Source organism: Eptatretus burgeri, chromosome 7 (assembly GCF_056783735.1).
Source record: "Eptatretus burgeri isolate ZD-2024b chromosome 7, Ebu_testis_v1, whole genome shotgun sequence".
Taxonomy (NCBI): domain Eukaryota; kingdom Metazoa; phylum Chordata; class Myxini; order Myxiniformes; family Myxinidae; genus Eptatretus; species Eptatretus burgeri.
The window spans coordinates 48,828,719-48,849,413 of record NC_140967.1 but is presented as its reverse complement, the minus strand read 5'-3'; the positions used below and the strand labels follow the sequence as shown (position 1 = coordinate 48,849,413).

Sequence of the window (20,695 nt, the reverse complement as noted above, 5' to 3'; positions counted from 1 at the left end):
GTATATACGTAATTTTAATCTTATTCTACAAGTGATTTTGGGTTATTTATCTTTTACTTTGAGACGTTTTACAGAACCTTTACCTCACAATCAGTTTTCTTATATCTTAGCACCTTATTTGTATACTTACTATTGTTTACTGACTTCACTTGGGATAAATGCTGTATTAAAGTCGTTTCACTTTACTTGCACATCGGGGGTGGGAAGGAAGTTACCAGTGTGACCACTCTTCATTTTCATAAATGCCAAGGTGAGCCAATTAAAAACGCCAAGAATTCACAAGGTTTCAGAAAAGCGATGATAATATAGAAAACCAAGATGCCAAGGTGAACAACCAATATCCAAGATCTTGTGAAAAAAGCCAAGGAGTGGTCACACTGGAAGCTATAAGGATGGATATATATATATATATATACATATACATATTAATAAAAGGCAATGTGTGTGTTGGTGTGTGCGTTTCCTCCATAACTCCAAAACTATAAAACTTAGCAGTCTGAAACTTTGCATGTGTACTAAGAAAACTCCAAGGAAGTGTGCAAGAGTGAAAATTGGGTGTTTGGGTTAATTAAAATGCCCCTTTTGAAGATGATTGATGGCTTTATTTAATTATATCCTTCATCATGTGATCTTCGGCCACCTCACTGTCTGGAGTCTTAAGGCATTGCTGGGGTCTGAAGCTGCCATGTTTTTTGGCTTGCTCAACCATGCTCTGACTTTGAACAGGCTGCAACGATTTCTTAATGATAAAGTGTTTTTTTTTGTTTGTTTGTTTTTTTTTGTAAACTCTCCCCCCCCCCCCCACACACACACACACTTACATCACTCGTATTATTGAATGCCTGTTCATAGCTCGGAATCGCTGGGTATATTACAATGCTTATAAACGCATGGAGACGCCAGCGTTCATGGTTTTATTTTATTTCCGTATATGAATAACCGAGAGAATCTCTTAAACTAACCATTATTTCAAAATGTAAACTCCAGACTTGGGGGGGGGGGGGGGGAGATCAGCAGTTCAGACTCCGAATTTATTTTTTTGATTTGTCCAATTCGGATATTGCATGGCCGTTTCCGGGTGCATAGTTGTATTGACGGCAATTGGTAATCGCTTGCCAAGCCAGGTGTTCCGTTGGAGTGCTTAAGCTACTTACCGAGCTGTGCAGTCCAGTTCGGGATGTGCAGTCGACAGTTACTACAAGGTAGAGGAATGTACACAGCACACAGTGACGTACATATGGGTAGATTTGGATCTGTACGGACTCTCTGCCGGTGTGTGCACATGCCATGCCTGTTACGCGTGCCGTGGTGGAAAAGTTTCATCCTGTATCTTAGAGAGGTTCTTTCAGGGTTTCTTTGCCCTCGCGTCTTTATAAAGCATTTAGTTATCGGATTTGCTTTGCAAAGGTTAAATGTTTCCCTTTGTGAGTTTCAAAGCAAAATACACTTGATAACGCCCAATTTCCGAGCTGTTTGTCGTATTCACGTATTTTCTAAATTACCGAGCCAATTTTTTTTTCCACCCATCACACACAGCTGTTTATAAAGAATAGTGTTTGTGAACATCTCCCTGAAATGTCGATATAAATGCAACGTTGTTTTTCGGTGAAGCTACTCAAGGTTTCTGGGTTGTTTATCTCTATCTCTATCTCTCTCCCTCCTCACATCTCTCCCTCCTGCGGCATAGCAACGTTTGGTGAGGCATAGCTCTCACTTTCTCCGCCCTCCCTCCAGCTTCCTCTTTCCCTCCTCTCTCAACTCCCCCCCCCCAACCCCCTCCCGTCAGCAAAGGGCATGCGTGTATAATGTGGGGGAGAAATGAGAGTTGGGGAAGGGGTATAAATGGAGTGTATATGTTTGGGGATTGGTGTAGCTAAGCTTTCATAAATTCTGCTATAATTGTGTAGTAAATAAAGGGATGAGACTACATTCTTTATTACAAACTCGATAAATTGGTTTATTTAAATTACCTTTTTCCCATTTTTGTTTTGCAGAGTTGGTTTCCTTCTATACCGTGTAAGTATTCACACTGATTTTACACTTTATTTATTTTAATATATATATATATATATATATATATTTTTTTTAAACGAACCCTGCCTGTACACTTTTTTTTTAGCGATGTGAACCGAACACTGTTTGAATGAAAATGAACCTGTTTAACACTTTCAAAAAAATTATTCCCTTGTAGTGAAGAAGTCAAAGCTGATTGCCAGCCGGAATGGTATTGTGAGGTAGGCCACATTGTTGATAAAGTGCTAGAGTGCTTTGATATTTGATAATTTGATCATCAGTCTGTCTGCTTACTGCAATGTTTGTACATACCTTTTTGTCTTTATTTTATTTTATTTTAAATGAAGGTCGAGGCTCTCATTTCGTTTTCATTGTGAGATTTTTTTTATGATTAAAATGTGTTTTGTAATCGCTCATCATTTTATGATTGCCTCGAGCTATGCACACTCCCCTCCAAGCTGTCTTGCCTGGGTTCGAATCCCGACCCAGCTCCCAACTGTCATCCTGGTGTTTCACAGGCAGGGGGGATACATCAATGTGTGTTCCGTCCCTTGGATGGACCTTAAATGGGCGTCCCGTCTGCCAGCATTAGTTGGTGGGTGTGAGATCCCACGGTGTCCTTTGTGAAGTATCGGCGAGCTATTTCCGGCACCATGGCCAAATTACAAATCCTTGCGCTCACCTCGAAGGGGCACTGCGTCAGCAGCACAGCCGCACTCTCAGCCAATGATGCGACCCCTCCCCCCCCCCCAAATCCAACAGAAGGTTTAAAGTTGACATTGTTGTGGGGGTGATAAGAGATTTGTTGAACTAGGTCAAACAATAACATAAATATAAACGTACTGTGTATTGCATTCAATTTGATGTGAGATGGCGGTGTGTTATCGGCCCCTTGTTTGAATGAAGAGGCAATCTTCTTCACAAACTGGTAGAGTTGTTTCCATGTAATGTGTTGGCAATGAAATGTTCAACTAATATGTATTGCTCATTACTGTGGTGGATGCTTCCAGAGATCCTCAAGTAATCCTTAGAAATTGAAACGTATGGCAGTGAGCAGAGAGTGTTCCAATTTTATTATTTATTATTATTATTATTTTTTTTAAGTTGGTATTATCGCACAATTTTTTTTTTTTTTTTTGTGTACTTATTTATTTTTAATCTATATATCTATATACAGGGTGTATGATAAGTCAACATGCAATTTGAAATTTATGAAACTCTAAATCAAAGTTAGTCCAGTGAGGTTTCATGCACACCTCTTTAAACCTCCATATATGCTCCAACACTCAACACAATTTCCTTATCGGAATGGCACATTCGCTACTGCTGATCCCAACATGTTTTCAGGAATGTTGGTGAGAACATTGGTTATTCTCTCCTCCAGTTCATCAATGTTATTTGGCTTCAAGCAATAAACTTGTTCATTGGCCCATCACCAAAGGACTACGGTGAGACCACTCATGAATGCCACATCTCCATTTAATATTGGATATTGACTTGTCATACACCCTGCATATAAAAACAAAAAACAGTGAAGCCATCCATCCATATGTCCATCCATGAAGCCTTTCATCTGTCCATCCAGTATCTGTCTCATAATTATGTACTGTTTGAACATCAGTTGCACTCTTGACTCCACCGATGTCTATTAATTACGTACGATTAGAACATACCTTTTGAAGACCATTAAAACCCTAAATACCACTTTTACATTTAAGAGGCGTTAGACCTTTCATACCCTTTCGACCCCCTTCAACCTTAACACCATTTGTGGGCAACCTATTATGGTTTGCATCAAAACAACCCTTACACCCTTCAGACGTGTTGGGCAGCTTGGACCCTTGACCATTTAGAACTTTAGAACACTTGGACATTTTTAAACCCTTTTTACTTGCTTGAGAGTTGAGACCCTTTTGACCCCTTGGATCCTAACTACTATTGGAATGTACCCTTTAGACCATTGTCACAGATGCCAACCCTCCCGATTTCATCGGGAGGCTTCCGAAAATTCACCCAAACTCCCGCCCTTACGATCACTATCCTTATCCTCTCGAAATTTTGATATTTTTGCACTGTTCACTAATCAGAATGTACTCGTATGAGAATTGAATGAAAAGCATCGTCTGCTACGTATAGCATGTGGTAACTCCATAACGTTCGCTGCTACCAAATTGTACGTAAAAAATTGCAAATTCAAATGAGGAGCAGCGAAACATTGGGTCTGGATCTCGCTTATGCGATCATGCACTGAGATTTAGTGCATGCGGTATGTGTGCAATACAGTGCATGCGGTATGTATGCACAGTGTATATGCATGCGATACGCTCACTGCATGCAGCTGGGCCCCTGACGAACCCGGCGGCCGCGGCCACCGTGCGGTGTTTAACAGCCGCTAGAGTTCTACGAGTCGCGCTGCAGCTGTGGAACATCGACTTCGAAGTTACCGATGCTTCAAGCCCTCGATGTTGATTACGAAATGGCAGAAAAGAAACTACGAAGACCAAGAAATGGTCTCAGAAGTACAAGACGAATACAGTCTCCAATACCCGTGTATTCAAAAGTCTGAAAGAGGAATTCATCATGCGTATTGTACAGTATGCAGCGTTGATATTTCAGTTGAGCACGGAGGTCGCGATGATATTCGGAAGCACGTTGGAAGCAAACTGCACACAGACATTGCAAAGGAGAGATCTTCGAGCACAGTACCGGTACACTTCTGAATTATTTCACCAAACAAGGGACAAGCGAGGAAGAGGATGTTACCCGGCGGAACTTCTCTTTAGTGGATTTATTGTGGAACATAACTTGCCCATATCAGTCTCAGATCATGCTGGACCTCTATTTCAAAAGATGTTTCCAGATTCAAAAGTTGCTTCAAAGTATGGATGTGCAAGAACAAAAACTTCAGCAATAATTGGTGAGTTGTCAAATGTTACTGCTTCATCTATTGCCGATATTGCTAGACTAGCTCCATTTAGCCTAGCTACAGACGGTAGCAATGACAGTGGTGAGGCCCAGCTATATCCTGTCCTGATTTCGTACTATGACAACAGTGCTGGGATTGTGAAGCAAGGTTTGCTAAGTTTGCCTGCGTGCAAACAAGATTCCACTGGAGAAAACATTTTCAAACTGCTTGATCATGAGTTCAGTGACAGGAAAATTCCGTGGGGAAATTGTGTTTCCTTTTGTGCTGATAATGCCTCTGTCATGGTGGGCAAGCACAAAAATGTCGCTGCTTATATCCACAAACAAAATCCAGAGTGCTACATCATGGGATGCCCTTGCCATATGATGCACAATACGGCCAAGAAGGCGGCTCAGGCCTTACCCATTGAATTAGATGACTTTCTCATCGATATTTACTACTACTTGGACAAAAGTAGTAAACGCGTCAAAGGAGTGAAAGCACTGCAAGAACTCTGTGATGCCCCGACACACAAGATTCTGAAGCATGTCGCAACAAGGTGGCTGTCCCTTGGTCAGTGCCTAGACAGGCTGATTGAACAGTGGGAGCCACTTCGCCTCTTCTTCAAAGAAGAAGTACGAAAAAAATGCAACCAACTGTAGCCAAGACTCTAACAACGAGCAAGAAGGACGGCACTGTATCTACTGCCAGTACTGGCACTGCAGGATCAAGCACTAGTGGAGCAGCATTCACCACTACCACTGCAGTATCTGCTGCGAAGAAGACAGCAGGGACAGCACCAAACCAATGCTGAGAGCAGGTAGCATCACCGGGCCTTCATCACGTTCATCTACAAAGCAGATCCCTTCAGAGTCGAGAAAGACTGTGATAGTCCCATCTACAGGCAAAGAAGGACCCAAGTTAAGTTCTGCTTTTGCCAAATCACTTGATAGAAGCTCAGCAAAACCTTCGAATCAGAGGTCTTCTTCCTTGACTGCACCTACCTCAAGCTCTCTCCTCAAACGTAAAATTGGATCTGGTACTACGAGTCTGACCTCTTCTGCTGGCAGTAAACGCAAGTGTGATCGCCCTGCGGCTAAGTGTACTACGAGTTCTACAACTAAAAGCGCATCTTCCTCAAACACTGTGCAGGAATCTAGAGAAAAACGTGTCAACAGGATGTTCTTGTCTCCACAAACAAAACTCTATTGTTTCTTCCTTCGATATGCTAACAAGCTTTTTGAGAAGGGGAATCTTCTGCTCCAAAGAGACAGAACCCTGTATTCATCTCCTGCACGGAGAATTGAATGGTCTTCTGAAAGATATCTTCGTACGGTTTTGAAACCATCGGTGTCATCGGTTGCTCTGGTAAATGTACCCTTCTCTGACAGAAATCATCAGAAGAATGATGAGGACCTCATGATTAGGAACGATGCCAAACTGTATATAAGGGAACAAAGGAGTCTCAAGAAATCCACCTTCACTCTGAGTGAGTCAGACATCCAAGGTTTCTTCAGTGCAGTTCGCTCATATTATGTGAAAGCCTGCAATTACATCTTCAAAACCTGGCCGCTAGATGATGAATTAGCCAAGCATGCTCAGGTGCTGGATGTTAAGCTACACCAAGAAGTGGGGTTTGACTGTGTGGAGTTTTTCATCAAGAAATTCCCCTGTCTGTTCAGTGGCGGTGATAGTGACATAGACAGTCTTGAGAGTGAATTCGCTCACGACCAGGCAGACGCCTCCATAGCTACAATTGCTACTGACAGTGAGAGTGGATGAGCAGTGGCATCAGATTTCACAGCTCACAGATCCCTGCACTGGTGCCAAGAAGTATCCTAATTTGAGCAAAGTGATGAAGGGAATCTTGGTCATTCCTCATTCGAACGCATCATGTGAGCGGGCACTCAGTCTTGTACGGAAGAATCATACTGAATTTCGTCCCAATTTGAGTGTCAAAACCCTGGAAGCTCTCTTAATTGAAAAACTAGCTCATAGCACCCCTTGCTACCAGAGAGAATACAGCAAAGACATAATCAGAAGGGCTAAAAGAGCCACACAGCTGTCACTCAGCAAAGCTGCCATGGAAAAAGCAAGCAGCAGTAGTACCAGCCAGTAAGGTAAGAAAAATATTGCTTCTTTTGTGCTTTTTGTTAATCTTTGATTGTCCCCTAACTTACTAATATTAACATACATGTAACATTAAAAAGTGCACAATTTTCCCCTTTTTCTGTTCAAAAAGTGGGAATTCTTAACATGTTAAATGCTCCAAAATAGGGCTCAGAGGGCACTAGAGAGTGTCTAGAACCCCAGAGCTTCCAGGGCCCTAAGGCGGGCCCTGGACCCCGCCGCAAGGGTCGAGCGCTCCGCGCTCGAGATGTGCTCTTCGCGCACATTATTTGGTGTCGGTTGCAAATCCTCCCTAATTCTGATTTCCAAAAGTTGGCATCTCTGCATTGTTTCTCAACTGGGTTTACCAAATGACCCACACATCCTGGTATTTGGTTGCGGAATGAGGAAGTTTTTTTTATTTTTATTTTTTACCGACCATCATTGACCCCATAATGGCGGCCCACAGATGCCATTTTCTCCTCGAGCCAACAGATCTCATGACTCTTTCACCCACAGTCATAAGCTTTCTCTGCCTTTTGGTACAACTAACTTTGTCTGTTGCTTTACATTTGGGGTCATTCAAAAACTGTGTGTGAAACGCCGTGAGGCTTTAAATGGGAGGTAATCGTTCTTGCATGGAACCCAAACGATGACTCATCTCAGCTCAAAAACCATGATCGGTCGAAATGAAATGACAAAATCAGAACAAAATAGGTTGCCCACGATTGGTCGAAACCTGTAATATTTGAGGTGTGTGATTGCGTTTGCGAGTTGAACCTTCTTGCTTGATGGAGCAGTAAGGCACAGTTTGTATCCCATAATAGCTGAAGTTGTGCCATCTGTGAGCAGTAATGTCTGTCTGCTGCATGAGTACCTTACCTCTGCCTTGCTGCCTCACCCACCAGGATTTGGGATTGCAATTGGGCATAACAATAAACCAAAACGAGGCCCTCCTGACCCGATAAATGCATCGTGGTGTTTAATGCCATGGTGTATTTCCTGTTGGAGGGGCTTTGTTTTGGAATATATGTATGTGTATATATATATGTATGTGTATATATATATGTATGTGTATATGTATATATGTATATATATATATATATATATATATATATATATATATATATATAGAGTATCCTGAAATGCAAAAGAAACTTACCACCTTTTAAACCTTCAAATATCAACAATAACATGACGTGTAGTAAATGTGTGAACTTATTTGTGGATAATAGTGTCCTCACTGTCAGACAAAACGGTCACGGATGGTCACTTGAACCTTCAATGGTCACTTAATAGCACAGCTGTTGAACAGCCGTTTGGAATGTCAATGATTAGCCAAGGGGTACGGGATTATTTTAATGAGCTGCACGTGATGTCTTGATATTGGCTTTAAAAAGGCCAGTGCAAAATGGGCATTTCAATCAACATGCCACGATTGTCAAGGGATCAACGGCAGTGTGCCTTGGGCATATGCTGCAAGGCGGATTGAGCTACCGTGAGGTGGCACGTCGCCTTGGCTGTTCACACCAGACAATATCGGCCCTGGTGGACAGACACCCTCCACAACTCTACAGATGACAGACCTCAATCAGGGAGGTCAAGAGTCACCACTGCAAGGCAGGATAGGCAGATGGTCCTAAGTCAGATGGCTTCAGACATTGAGGACTGAGTGGGACAGAATCCAGCAGCAATCCATCCAAAGACTGATACGCAGTATGCGCCGATGATGCACTGCCTGTATCCAAAACAATGGTGGCCACACACGCTATTGAAAGGGGACTGACATTGCACCCTATGCTGTTCTGTACTGTAGAACAAACTTATGAGATGGTGTATCTTGGTCAAAAACTTGACATGTCATCAACAAAATGCCAGTTTCAATTAGCAATTGTTGGTTTGTTTTATTTTGAACTGTTACAATTTTATTACATTTCAAACAAGTGGTAAGTTTTTCTTTTGTGTTTCAATATATATATATATATATATATATATATATATATATATGTATATGTATATGTATATATGTATATGTATATGTGTATATGTATATGTATATATGTATATATATGTATATATATATGTATATGTATATATATGTATATGTATATATATGTATATATATATATATGTTGTTATGGATTTCAGAATTGCATCTGCCTAATGCATACAAACATTTAGGTCCTCAGACAGTTATTTCCCGAAATGCATGTCCAGGATCGACCCATCCCCATGTCTGGTGGGATTCTAACTTTGATGCATTGGAGAAGGGTATAGAACAGATTCCCTTTCTTATGGGATGGCTTTTTCCTCTTTACGAAACGTTCATGCACGTGAGATAGCCGTAAGCCCAACTGAGGCTCATCTACCCCCTTTCTATCAGGACACATTGGTTTGGGGGTGGACGATTTATTTACACCTTGGACTTGCAGGACATTTGATTAAGCACACTGAGGGCTTTTCCTGAGCAGTTATTTGGACGGTCAAATACGGCTGTGGATTATTTACCTCACCCACCTATCTTTCATTGACGTTCGACTGAGGTTCTTTCACCGACATTGACGTTCTTTCACCGACATTGACGTCCACCTTTTTTTCCATCGACATTTATTTCGACGCCCCTTTGGCAACTCTACAGATGCTGGCTGGCTCTTGTTCGTGTCGGGCCGAACGAGGAAGGAATGATCGTAAGGTTGACGGTTGGTCACGTCAATAGGCAAGGTGGATTTAGCTGAAGTCTGCTTGAGGCTCTGCCCAGACTGGTCGCCTATAAAAAGGATGGGAGGACTGTTTTCCCTCAGTTTTTTTTGTGACGGTTGGTGACAGCCTTTCAGCTCTGACTGCTGGTCACAGTGCCTTACAGCTCCTTGCAGCTGTCAGTTTGTTGTGGCTCCTGGTGATGGTGGGACCGTTCCTGCTGGTTTTTCTCGTACCTGATTCTTGGCGTCCCTGGTTCCTGGAGGTGACGACATGAAAGTTGATTGGTGTGGGTGCATGGTGAGGCAGGGCCCTGGCAGCGGACCAAGGCACATTCACACATTTTGGACATTTCATTTGACGCATGGCGACTTCTACCTTGGTAAGCCGAGACCGGATTTCTTTCCCCCCGAATGATCTGCTGGGTACTCTTGTCTCATGTTTCATTGTTAAGTAAGGCATAGTGATGAGCATATCTGCTCTTTGTCTATTTTTATATCAATGTCTGTTTAATTCTTTATTTGTTTGAAATTATTTTGATTGTTTTGAATTTACCTATTTTCACCACAAGGAACTAAAAAGTTCTTCTGTTTATTTATTTTTCTTTTTAATAAATTCCTTGACGTTACAACCTGTCTGTGCTTGTCCTTTCCTTCCATTGATCCAGCATTGTCTGAACTGAGATCGACTGGGAGGTCGTTCCCAAACGAATTTACCTATCATAGTCGGCATGCACTTTCGGTAAACGCTCAGCCGCCCGACTCGAGATTTAATCAAGATAAGATTGGTACCTCGCCGAGGGCGTTCCCCCCGTTCAGGAAGCCACATGACCTCCATTAAAGTGCAAATTTGACGGACACTGGAACTCGTGGTTAACTGATTGGCATTCGTGGTTGAAAAGCAAACCACCGTGCCACAAAGTTGATTGTGAGTGGTGGCCCAAGGTCCGGCTCTTCTGAGGAGAAACGGGGATTAATCCCCTCAAAATACACTCTGTACCTGTACCCATAACAATATATTTTTTTATATATATATTGTTGTGGTTCTGAAAACCGCATGCCTCGAAGCTAAGGCAATGCCATCCATCATACAGTGGACCCCAGACAGTTATTTCATTAATATATTGCAGTTAGACCTTTCTCTCATGTCTAATGGGTCAAACGGGACTAAGTGTGTTTGGATCTCAGTCAAGTCTGATTATATCCATCTTCATTCCAACTCTCTTCCTCTTATTCCTGATATAAATCCAAGCATGCACCACACCCACACGGCCGCTTCTGAAAACCACAGCAATATCTTCCACGATAAAAATGCGTCCTCGTGGAAACCAAAGTAAGCACAACCTACACAATGGAAAAATCCTCCGCTGCAAGATACGGTGTCAAAAGGAATAGTGGAACGATACGTCAAATGCCAAACACACAAGTGGCATGCTCTTTTCAACCATAACTATGTCCAATCCTTTCCTTCAATCCATCACACAGTACGGGCAGGAATAGCGCACCTCTTCATTCGGGTCTGCACGCTGATTACAATGGCATCTTACCAGGGCACGCATGGCACACATCTCCATTCGGATCTGCGCATGGGTTTACAATAACATCTTGCCGTTGATTTTCGCATGCCACCGAGGCCACCAATGTCTTCCGCGGACGGCAGACATCCTCCTGCACCTCCGCCTAAATTCAGCCGCCACCAAGCAGAGGCATGCTGTATGGCCTGGATCGCTCAGACCGCATCGCGTCTGGACGAAGAAAGCACATTCATCAGCACCAACCGCAGCGCGCCGGGGGTGTCCAGGCGGGCATGCGGGGCCGCCGCAACCCTTGGCCAGTCACCGGAGCACGGCCCGGGAGTTCAGCGATTCATATTACGGGGTTTGGAGTGAGACAATTTCACAGCTACGCGATCTCTTGCTGGATGTGCGGTGGCTGGGGCCCAATGGGAGCGCCCGATTCGGGTGACGCATTGCTTCGGGGCGGCGCCCCGCCCTGCACCGCCGGACCTAAAAAGGACGGATCACGAGGCTGTCCGGGGTGGTAGTCGTCGTCGTCATCATCATCTTGCCTGGCTTTGGATCTATCTCTGCGTATGCCTGCTGCTCCGCAAGTCCTGTCTGCCATTCCGCCCACTCGCTCTCAATCTCTACCTTCTCTGGAATCTCCACTTCATCGCGACTGGCTCCACCCACCTTCTCCGCTTGCCGCTGGACAACTCACTCACCTGGCTTCACCTAAAGTCCCTCCCTCACGCCTGATGGTCTCGCCATTTCTCTGGATCGGTGCAGGCACTGCACTGACATCGTAATTAAGCAGGAGACAATGTGCCAACCCTCAAACTGGGATCGCTCGGCGGAGCGTCCCCCAAAATGTACTGAGTATCACGGTCGGTCAACCGTGCAAGGTATTATGAAACCGTTAGCCTCATCTCCTCTACTTTCTTGAGATTAAGTGTGTGTGTGTGTGTGTGTGTGTGTGTGTGTGTGTGTGTGTGTGTGTGTGTGTGTGTGTGTGTGTGTGTGTGTGTGTGTGTGTGTCAGTCAGTCTCATGGTGCCCGTCCTCGCGTAAGTTAAGAGTGCAGAATAATTATATTGGGATAAGTCTGCTCTGTGTCTGCTTTAGATTGCTTGTTTTGTTGTTGCACTACGCATTTTTTTCTCTCCCTGCTTACACACAACAATAAACTACATTCTGTTTTCCTTGCCTGCCTGTAATAAATGCTTATGTAGAAATGTTCCCAGCTCGTTTTTGTCTTTTCTTTCATTGATCCACCATGGTCTGTATCCTTGCCTAGCTGGGACTTTATTCCCAATGATCTGTTCTTTTAGCCTGAACGTCCTTGGTGTTGCTCGGCTGCATCTGATCCGGTACGGTGACCCGGTTCGGACAAGGTGTACCGAGGGCGTGTCCCCCGGTAATTCGGTCACGTGATGTTTTTTTGTTAGGTAACTGATGTTAGACGGAGGACCCTAAGTCACGTGATTGAAATATTGGCGTTCATGGTCGGTTAGCGATCCTCTTCCAGGAGGCGGTTTGCATCTGCCCTTGCATTGTAGTAGGAGAGAAGCAAGAGTCGTTCCAAGGCCACAGACATGTTTAATGGAAAGCTCTTCCTGCCCGTTTCATTCCTGGATCTCAAAAACTTGCACCCCATCTCCCCATCATGTTCATACAGCGTTTTTTCTTTGGCGTCTTTAATCGCCCTTGCCTTGATTGCGGTAGTGTTGTCGATCTTCTTCATTCTGACCTAATTATCCAGAAATGCAGTAAATGTACATGTTTTACAGTGCGAGAGATCTCACTGATTAATGTCTTTCAGTGCTGCAAATGATGGTAGGTCACTCGGGCTGACTGGCTGGGACCAAAAGCTGCCCACACACTTCAGGGTTGGTCAATCTCTGCTGTCTCTGATTATAATTCATGCAACTTGGGAAATCTTCCATAAAAGGCTGCTTTCTCTCATGCAGAGGTTTATCCCATCCTCTTGCCCTTGTTGCAGCAAATCCTATGGCGAGGCAGTTGCCTAAAACAACTTGCCTTCTCATCATGAAATGCCAATCTGACCATAGCCAAGCTACTCATTACAGCTTGAAAAAAGTGTCTTTCGACTCAGGAGAACCAGCAAAAAGCATCTGGACAACCTCAAGGCTGAACTCTCAAATTTGTCTCGTACCTCAAAGTCCTGGTGGTGCTTTCTCAAGTTTGTCTCTTGGGTATGCTCCCCCTCCATCACTTGCTTCACATGAAATGGCACCACAGCCGACTCTGCGCATGAGATGTCCGAATATGTCAGCTTTTTCCTGACAAATCTCATCCATCAAACGCCTCGCTCCCTGCCTTCTCCTTGTCCATTCGCACCTGAGTGATCTTGAGCACTCTGTTTCTCTCATATGAGAAAGTGGAGAAGTTTTTGACAACCCTAGATTATGACTCTGTGATTGGCCCGAATGACCAACGCCCATTGAGGTTGTCTCTCTGCTCTAGCGTAATAGGTCGTAATAACGTCTCCTTTGAGGTCATAATAACCTGCTCTGCCATGATTGTAAATTCTCTTTCTGCTCTGTTTTTCCTACCATTTGCCTTGGATCATTTTCGGTCCATTTGAAGGTCGGCCAAGATTGCTGCTTACACAAAAAGGGCACAAAATGGATCTTAACTGCTGGCCTATTGGTTTTCTTCCAATTTCATGTGAAGTCATGGAATTCTTAATCCTTGACATAAAATCCTTGCTCTTCTCCAATGGATGATCTCCGACCTTCAATTTTGTTCCCTCGGCAGTCACTCTAACTGAGACTTGCTGCTGCTTCTCTCCCAAAAATGGATAGAGGCCCTAAATGTCAGATGGGACCAGGGCCGTCGCTCTGGACATATTTTGAGCATTTGACACAGTCCAGCAACTCGCCTTGATCTGCAAACCCTTTGCCTCTGCCATCCAAGGCCCCTACACTCCTGGCTTGCTAACTTCCTCCACTCTCGTCGGTGTGTGGTTTTCAATTGGATCCTTTCATCTTGTCTCCCCATGGAGACTTGAGTGCCCCAAGGCAGTGTCTTTGGCCAATCCTTTTCATCATTTTCATCAACAATCTTTCTGTTTCTCTGGAAAGCCTTTTTTGCTGATAATTCTACCCTTTGCCAAAGCATTCATCATACTTCACATGGTCAGGCAGCAGCCTATTCCCTCTCTGCAGACATTAATGGCTTAATAGCATCAAGAGCTGGTCAAACCCTTCGAATATGTCTTTTCCACCATGGAAAATCTGTCACTTGGTCTCTCTGAAAGGACTATCTGGTGAATCCTCCCATTGACTAACTTGATAAACATCTCAGAAGTTCAGTTGCTTTAACTTTTGGTCCTCACCATTGGCCATGGTCTCTCTTGTGTGAACCACATTTCAAAGTTGGCCTCCAAAGCCAGCTGTCAACAAGCATCCTTCATTGTGCCATGTTTCCTTGACAAATCCAAATCCAGGAATACATGCCGAGTGATATTCCCAAAAGTTGAGGTGCTTAAGTTTTTATTTATTTATTTATTTTCTTTATTTTTTTTTTAATTTTTAAGAATTTGCTGATGTAGAACAGCCAGCTTGTTGCAAGTGTGATGAAACATTTGGCACAAAAGAGGTTGTTTTGTAATTAATTTTACATAACCCATTGTACCTACTTTCATTCTCCCCCCACTACAGATTACTTTTCCAGATTTTTTTTTTCTCATCTTGAATATCGTACTTCTTGTCAATTTATTTTGAAAACCTGTATGAGTCTTCCTTTTATCCCATCAAGTCCACTTGATATAATAAGGCAAAATGTGAAGTTGATGACAGCATTTCCTCAATTTTGTTGCATAGCTTGGAAGATAAAATGACTATCTCTTTTACTAGCACTCCAAATGTCAAATTTGAAACTAACTAGTACGTACCCGTTAAAAATAAATAAATAAAAGAATAAATATTCCAACCGCGAGCAAGAAACAACAACCACACAGGCCGTTTATTCGCTCTCGCGTGCCCGTATGTGCGTGGCCCGGAAGTTCGCATATCAGTTACGATTATTCGCAATTTAGGTTTTAATGGCCAATTATTCAATTAGCGCCAACGTATTTTACCTTTTCGCAATGTCGTCGCAAGGAAAAACAAAAAGAGAAGAGAGGAGAGAGAGAGAAAAAAATTACTTCCTGGTTCGGAGCATACCAGCACTCTGATGTTACCGAAATTTATGCACCGTCTAATATGAAAACGATCATAACTTGGGGCATTGCGTTTATCTATAAATGCGCATAAGAAATCGAGAAATTATTAGAATACACAGTCACCACTCTGCGGAAGCCCGTACGTTGTAACCCGTAATGGGGAATGCGGCTGAGGTTCCCTTCCCCCATCGGCCACGCCCACGCAACAACGTGTCTTGTCATTGGTTTGGTAAATAAATGGCCATAACTTGGGAAGCACTTGTCCGATTAATATCAAACCTTGAAAAGGCACATCCTCAGGTCCCCAGCAATATACCTGGCAAGTTTCAATTAGATCGGACCAATGGTTGTCGAGAAACAGCGGTCTCACACACACACACACGCACACACACACACACACGCACACATTGCTGGAATTATAGATAGATGATAACTTTGAGGACAAAACCTGAGAAGATGAGAGCCCAGGAGTCTGATGATTATGATGAACCACTCTTGGAAAAGCTTGTATTTATTTATTATTTTTAAATTTGTTCCTTAAAAGTTGTAAGATTTAGAATAAAGTGTAGTTTTATTACTTTATTTTATTACAATGCAGTATTTTTAACCTCTGTACTGCGTTAGGCATTTGTAATTTTCATCTTGCTCTTTTGGTTGTCGGTGTCTTGAAGCTTTTTCATTTTAAATATTGTTCATCATTGTAATCATGTATTTTGATGTTATCAGGAAGAAAATGCAGACGACCCCAAGCAAGCATGAACAAAATGTGAGTTTAGCTTGTCACAGCATTTGTGGAAGAAAAAAAAAATGTAATTGTATACGCTTTTCGGTTTTATTGTTTTCACGACATACATTCAGTTGCATAATGGTTAGTGCGTCCACTGAGTCTGCAATATTGGCCAGTTGAATCCCAGCTGAAGCCTATCGATACCTTTTCCTCCAGGGCTTCAAAAACCCCTGGCCGAGACCCTTAAAAAAATGGTGTGCTGCTGTCTTGCTTGACGCTTAGCATTTAAAAGGATAGGGCACGGACAAACATTTGGACGGCATTGGCAAACCACCAAGTATAACCTTAACCAAGAAACTGCTTTGGCAGCACCAACACTCTGCAAAGAGTACTGTACATCAAAATCAAAATTTGAGCTGATTTGTATTCGAGATTTTGTACTTGTGCTTTAAAAAAGAAAAAAAATGTATAAATGTCTTGCACACTGGAGGATGGTTTGGGTTGGAGCATTTTTTTTTTCTCAATCCTTTTTCTTGGATACAAAATCTAGGCTCAGTGATGTGACAGGGTTTACAAAAAAAGGACAATGAACTGCCAGCAGAGAGACAGTTGGACAAAAGTGAGAGGAGGACAGAGGAGGTAGAAAAAAAACACATGGCAGGGATAGGGGATAATATGACAGGAGATGTTAAAGCACCACTTGCTTTTGAAGCCCTCGGGGAAAGAGTACGATTGAACGATCTTTATAAGGTGGTTTCACAAACGCTAGAAAAGGGGAGATGGTTAAAAATATAAACAGACCATCGACTGATCTCTGGAGAGAGCAACAATATTTTGTTTGAACACATGGCTCGAGGGTGGACCAACTGACATTTACTGATTCCACCCCCATCCATCCATTGGGACCATACACTGTACAGAGCATTGGTGCTGACAAAGCAGGCTCCTGGGCTGTTGGGCACAATCCTGGATGGGTTGCCACTCCAACGCAGGATGCTCGAATGGCTCGATCATCCGAGCAGGCTGCTACTCGTTTTGCCGACCTCAGAAGGATGACAGGCCAAGTCAACCCCACCTGGTATTAATTCAACAGCCGAGTGGGATTTGAACTTGTGACCCGAAGGACCCCAAGCCTGCCACCATAACATTTACTTATTGATGCCTTCTTATGTTCTATCTTGTCTTTATTACTACCTCCACCACCGAAGGTGGACGGAAATTATGTATTCACCTCTGTTTGTCTGTGAGCAAGTTCAAACTTGGTACACAGATCATGAATGATGGTGTACATATGCATGTCTTCCCCACCCCAAGATCAGATCCAAGATAGCCAACAGGCGGCCATTTTGTTGCTTATATGCATCCCCAACCATTTCTTGGTCATGCATGGTCTGATTTTTGTTCAAATGTGGCACAAGCTCAGTACATGATGGCACACAGTTGCACCTAACTTTATTTTCTGATCTGATCAAAGATGCCTGATTGGTAGACTGATTGCCGTTTTAGTTGTAAATAAATATTTACTGGCCCTTTAACTCCATACAGCAAAATTACTAAAACGATGGGGGCTGTGACATTTTGTCTCTTTCTTTATCATTTTCCTTGTTCAACTGGTGTTCATTCACACGTGCTGGGTCGTTTGGCTGAGCAATTTGTGACCATGCTGTTTCTTTGTTTTTTGTTTGTTTGTTTTTTTGATTTAATTTAATTTTTTAAAATTGAATTCCGATTCTGAGAATGTATCTTTGTGTCTTTGTTTTGTACTTTTTTTTTTCTTTTTTTTGTGATTCAGCATAGAAAGGACAAGGAAGGTATTGATGGGGAAGAGTTGAAGAAAGGCAACAAGGATGACAAAATAAAATCCGAAGATGGCATCGACGGACAAAAGTCGAAGAAACTCAAAAAGGATAACGAGATAAAATCCGAAGATGGCATCGACGGAGAAAAGTCAAAGAAACTCGAAAACGATAACGAAATAAAATCTGAAGATTGCATCAATGGAGAAAAGTCGAAGAAACGCAAAAGGGATAACGAAATAAAATGTGAAGATGGTGTCGACAGGGAAAAGTCGAAGAAACACAAAAAGGACAACAAAATAAAATGTGAAGATTGTGTCGACGGGGAAAAGTCGAAGAAACACAAAAAGGACAACAAAATAAAATGTGAAGATGGTGTCGACGGGGAAAAGTCGAAGAAACACAAAAAGGACAACAAAATAAAATGTGAAGATGGTGTCGACAGGGAAAAGTCGAAGAAACACAAAAAGGACAACAAAATAAAATGTGAAGATGGTGTCGACAGGGAAAAGTCGAAGAAACACAAAAAGGACAACAAAATAAAAACTGCAGAGAAAATTCCAAAGGTGAAGACCGAGCCCATGAAAGAGGGAAAAAACAAGATGGACTCTGCCTTTAGCCAAGATGCAGCAAAGAGAAAAAGGGGTCAACCTTCTGCTGCTGCTGAGGAAAAACAAAAGAAAAAAGAAGAGGAAGAGAAAAACAAATGGAAATGGTAAGTTTTTTATTTTTTTATTTTTTTTAAACAAGTGCTTGTAGTTGCTAAGATCTTTTGTGTGTGTGTGTGCCTTCCCCCACCCCCCCCCCCACAACCCACCTTGATTTCCTCTTTGCTTCCCAGTTGGTGTACTTAAACTTACGAAGAGCCTCTAATTCTGCGTCAGCATTGCTTGCTTGGTTTCCAATACATGGTATAGGGAAATGATCAAGTAATACTGGAAAAATAGAATGAAGAACTAGTCTTGCTGGTGAAGGCTAGTGTTGATGTATGCATTGGCAGACAGGTAGAACAATAAAATCAACAGTACATTGATTGAGGCATGCTATCTGATGCTGGAAAGGAGAAGCTGACATTGCGGGCGTAAGCCCTTTGGTTGAAAAATTGCAAATGAAGGGTCTTTCTCTCTGAAGGGTTAACACCTGAAATGTCAGCTTCCCCTTGCCCCACATGGTGGTTCCCATCGTGTGCTGCCTTTTTGGCTTCTGGTTGCATCATTGGTTATGGAACAGTTCCTGAAGGGACAGGGAAGATTATTGTGTGTACAACTTTAACATATCAGCTATGCCGCTGATACAGTGCCCCTATTACCAGTGCACTGGAGCTCATTTTGCCGACCTCAGAAGGATGACTGGCTGAGTCAACCCCCTGGTGTTAATTCAGTGGCAAACGGGGCTCGAACTCAGGACCCTAGGATCCCAAGCCACCACCCTAACTGCTAAGCCAACACCAGGCTATCACACGATGGTTAGCATACCTCAATCAACATTCTGTTTATTTTGCCATTAATGCTGTGAAAATTCTGCAGTCTGTGCAATGGAGTAAATTGTATCCGAAATTTCAACATCATTGGATGTCTGAAAACCCCTTCCTATTGTCAGGTGGGAGGAGAAGAAGTTGAAGGATGGAGTGAAGTGGAATTTTCTAGAGCACAATGGACCGACATTTGCCCCAGAATATGAACCTCTTTCCGAGAGTGTGAAGTTTCGTTATAATGGTGAGGCATTTGTACTCTGTACCAATGCAGGCCACTTGCTCTTGTTATCAGCACTACATCTTCTTCTGCTTCCTTCTCTTTTATTTTTAGGTTGGCTCGCTGACCTAATATAACCATTTGATGTCTTTCTGTCTCTGTCTGTCAACAATTTTTAATTTTTTCTACCTCTTCCGAGACGTCTCGGCCGATTGAGTTCCAACTTGACACGATGATAATACTAGTTGCTCTCTATAGATCGTCTGAGCCCTTTTTCGCATTTTTTCCTCGGGGTCAAGGTTACAGGGTCAAGTGCAAAATGGCCGAATAAGGAAGTATCGGACGGCTATAATGCAGAATGGGTTTCATAGGGATTATTAAGAAGATTTAATTTGACCAACTAGTTTCTCGTTACCTCTGTCATCTGGCCCTGTTTATTGGGCAACACGAGGCCCGTTGACTTCAACACGGCTTCAAGTGGTTATTTAAATTCAATTTAAATTCTGTTTTCACTTTTAATAGTCCCTAAGGTTGATTAACACTCGGTTGCATCAAATTTTGTGAAAATTGAATGTTCATATCCTCGGTCTGTGTGCAATGCATTGCAGCGAGGGGTAGCTTCCATGGCCTTCCATCCGTACCCATGCCATATAACGAGGCTGTCTTAAGTTCTAGTTGATTTCTGTTTTCACTTTTGGGACCTTCTGGTGTAGCTACATGTTTAATGAAGATGATTTTCATGCAAATCCGCTCAGAAACGCACTTTTCATGAGGAAAATATATTGAATTCAAATAACCATGAGACTCTGGAAGGGACACCACATGCTTTCCGTTCATTGCTTCACCTCGTAACCTGTCCTCCTGAGGGACTGCTTATTCGTAGCATCTCTGAGATGAATGTTTATATTTTAGATGGTTTGGGGATGTGCTCTACAAGTATCTGAAAGAATTCCCGTGAAAAACGGAGGCTTTAAAATTTTGTTGGGGCATTTCATCCGACGGCGAGCTGGCTGGTCATGTGACGCTGTGCAGCCGTGTAGCCAGCGAGTGATTGAGCTTCTCGGTAGCCCG

At 42.9% G+C, this 20,695-nt stretch overlaps 1 protein-coding gene across 4 annotated transcripts in view; it reads left to right on the top strand.

Moving 5' to 3' along the window:
• Positions 1–20,695, top strand: part of LOC147023229 (DNA topoisomerase I, mitochondrial-like) — a 128,263-nt gene that overhangs the window by 4,945 nt on the left and 102,623 nt on the right. For all 4 annotated transcript variants that reach the window (XM_085888408.1, XM_085888409.1, XM_085888407.1 and 1 more), the window contains exons 3-7: positions 1,995–2,016; positions 2,192–2,234; positions 16,137–16,176; positions 17,930–18,648; positions 19,533–19,648. In XM_085888408.1, the coding sequence (XP_085744534.1) occupies positions 1,995–2,016; positions 2,192–2,234; positions 16,137–16,176; positions 17,930–18,648; positions 19,533–19,648 (940 nt within the window). The remainder of the gene's footprint in view (positions 1–1,994; positions 2,017–2,191; positions 2,235–16,136; positions 16,177–17,929; positions 18,649–19,532; positions 19,649–20,695) is intronic.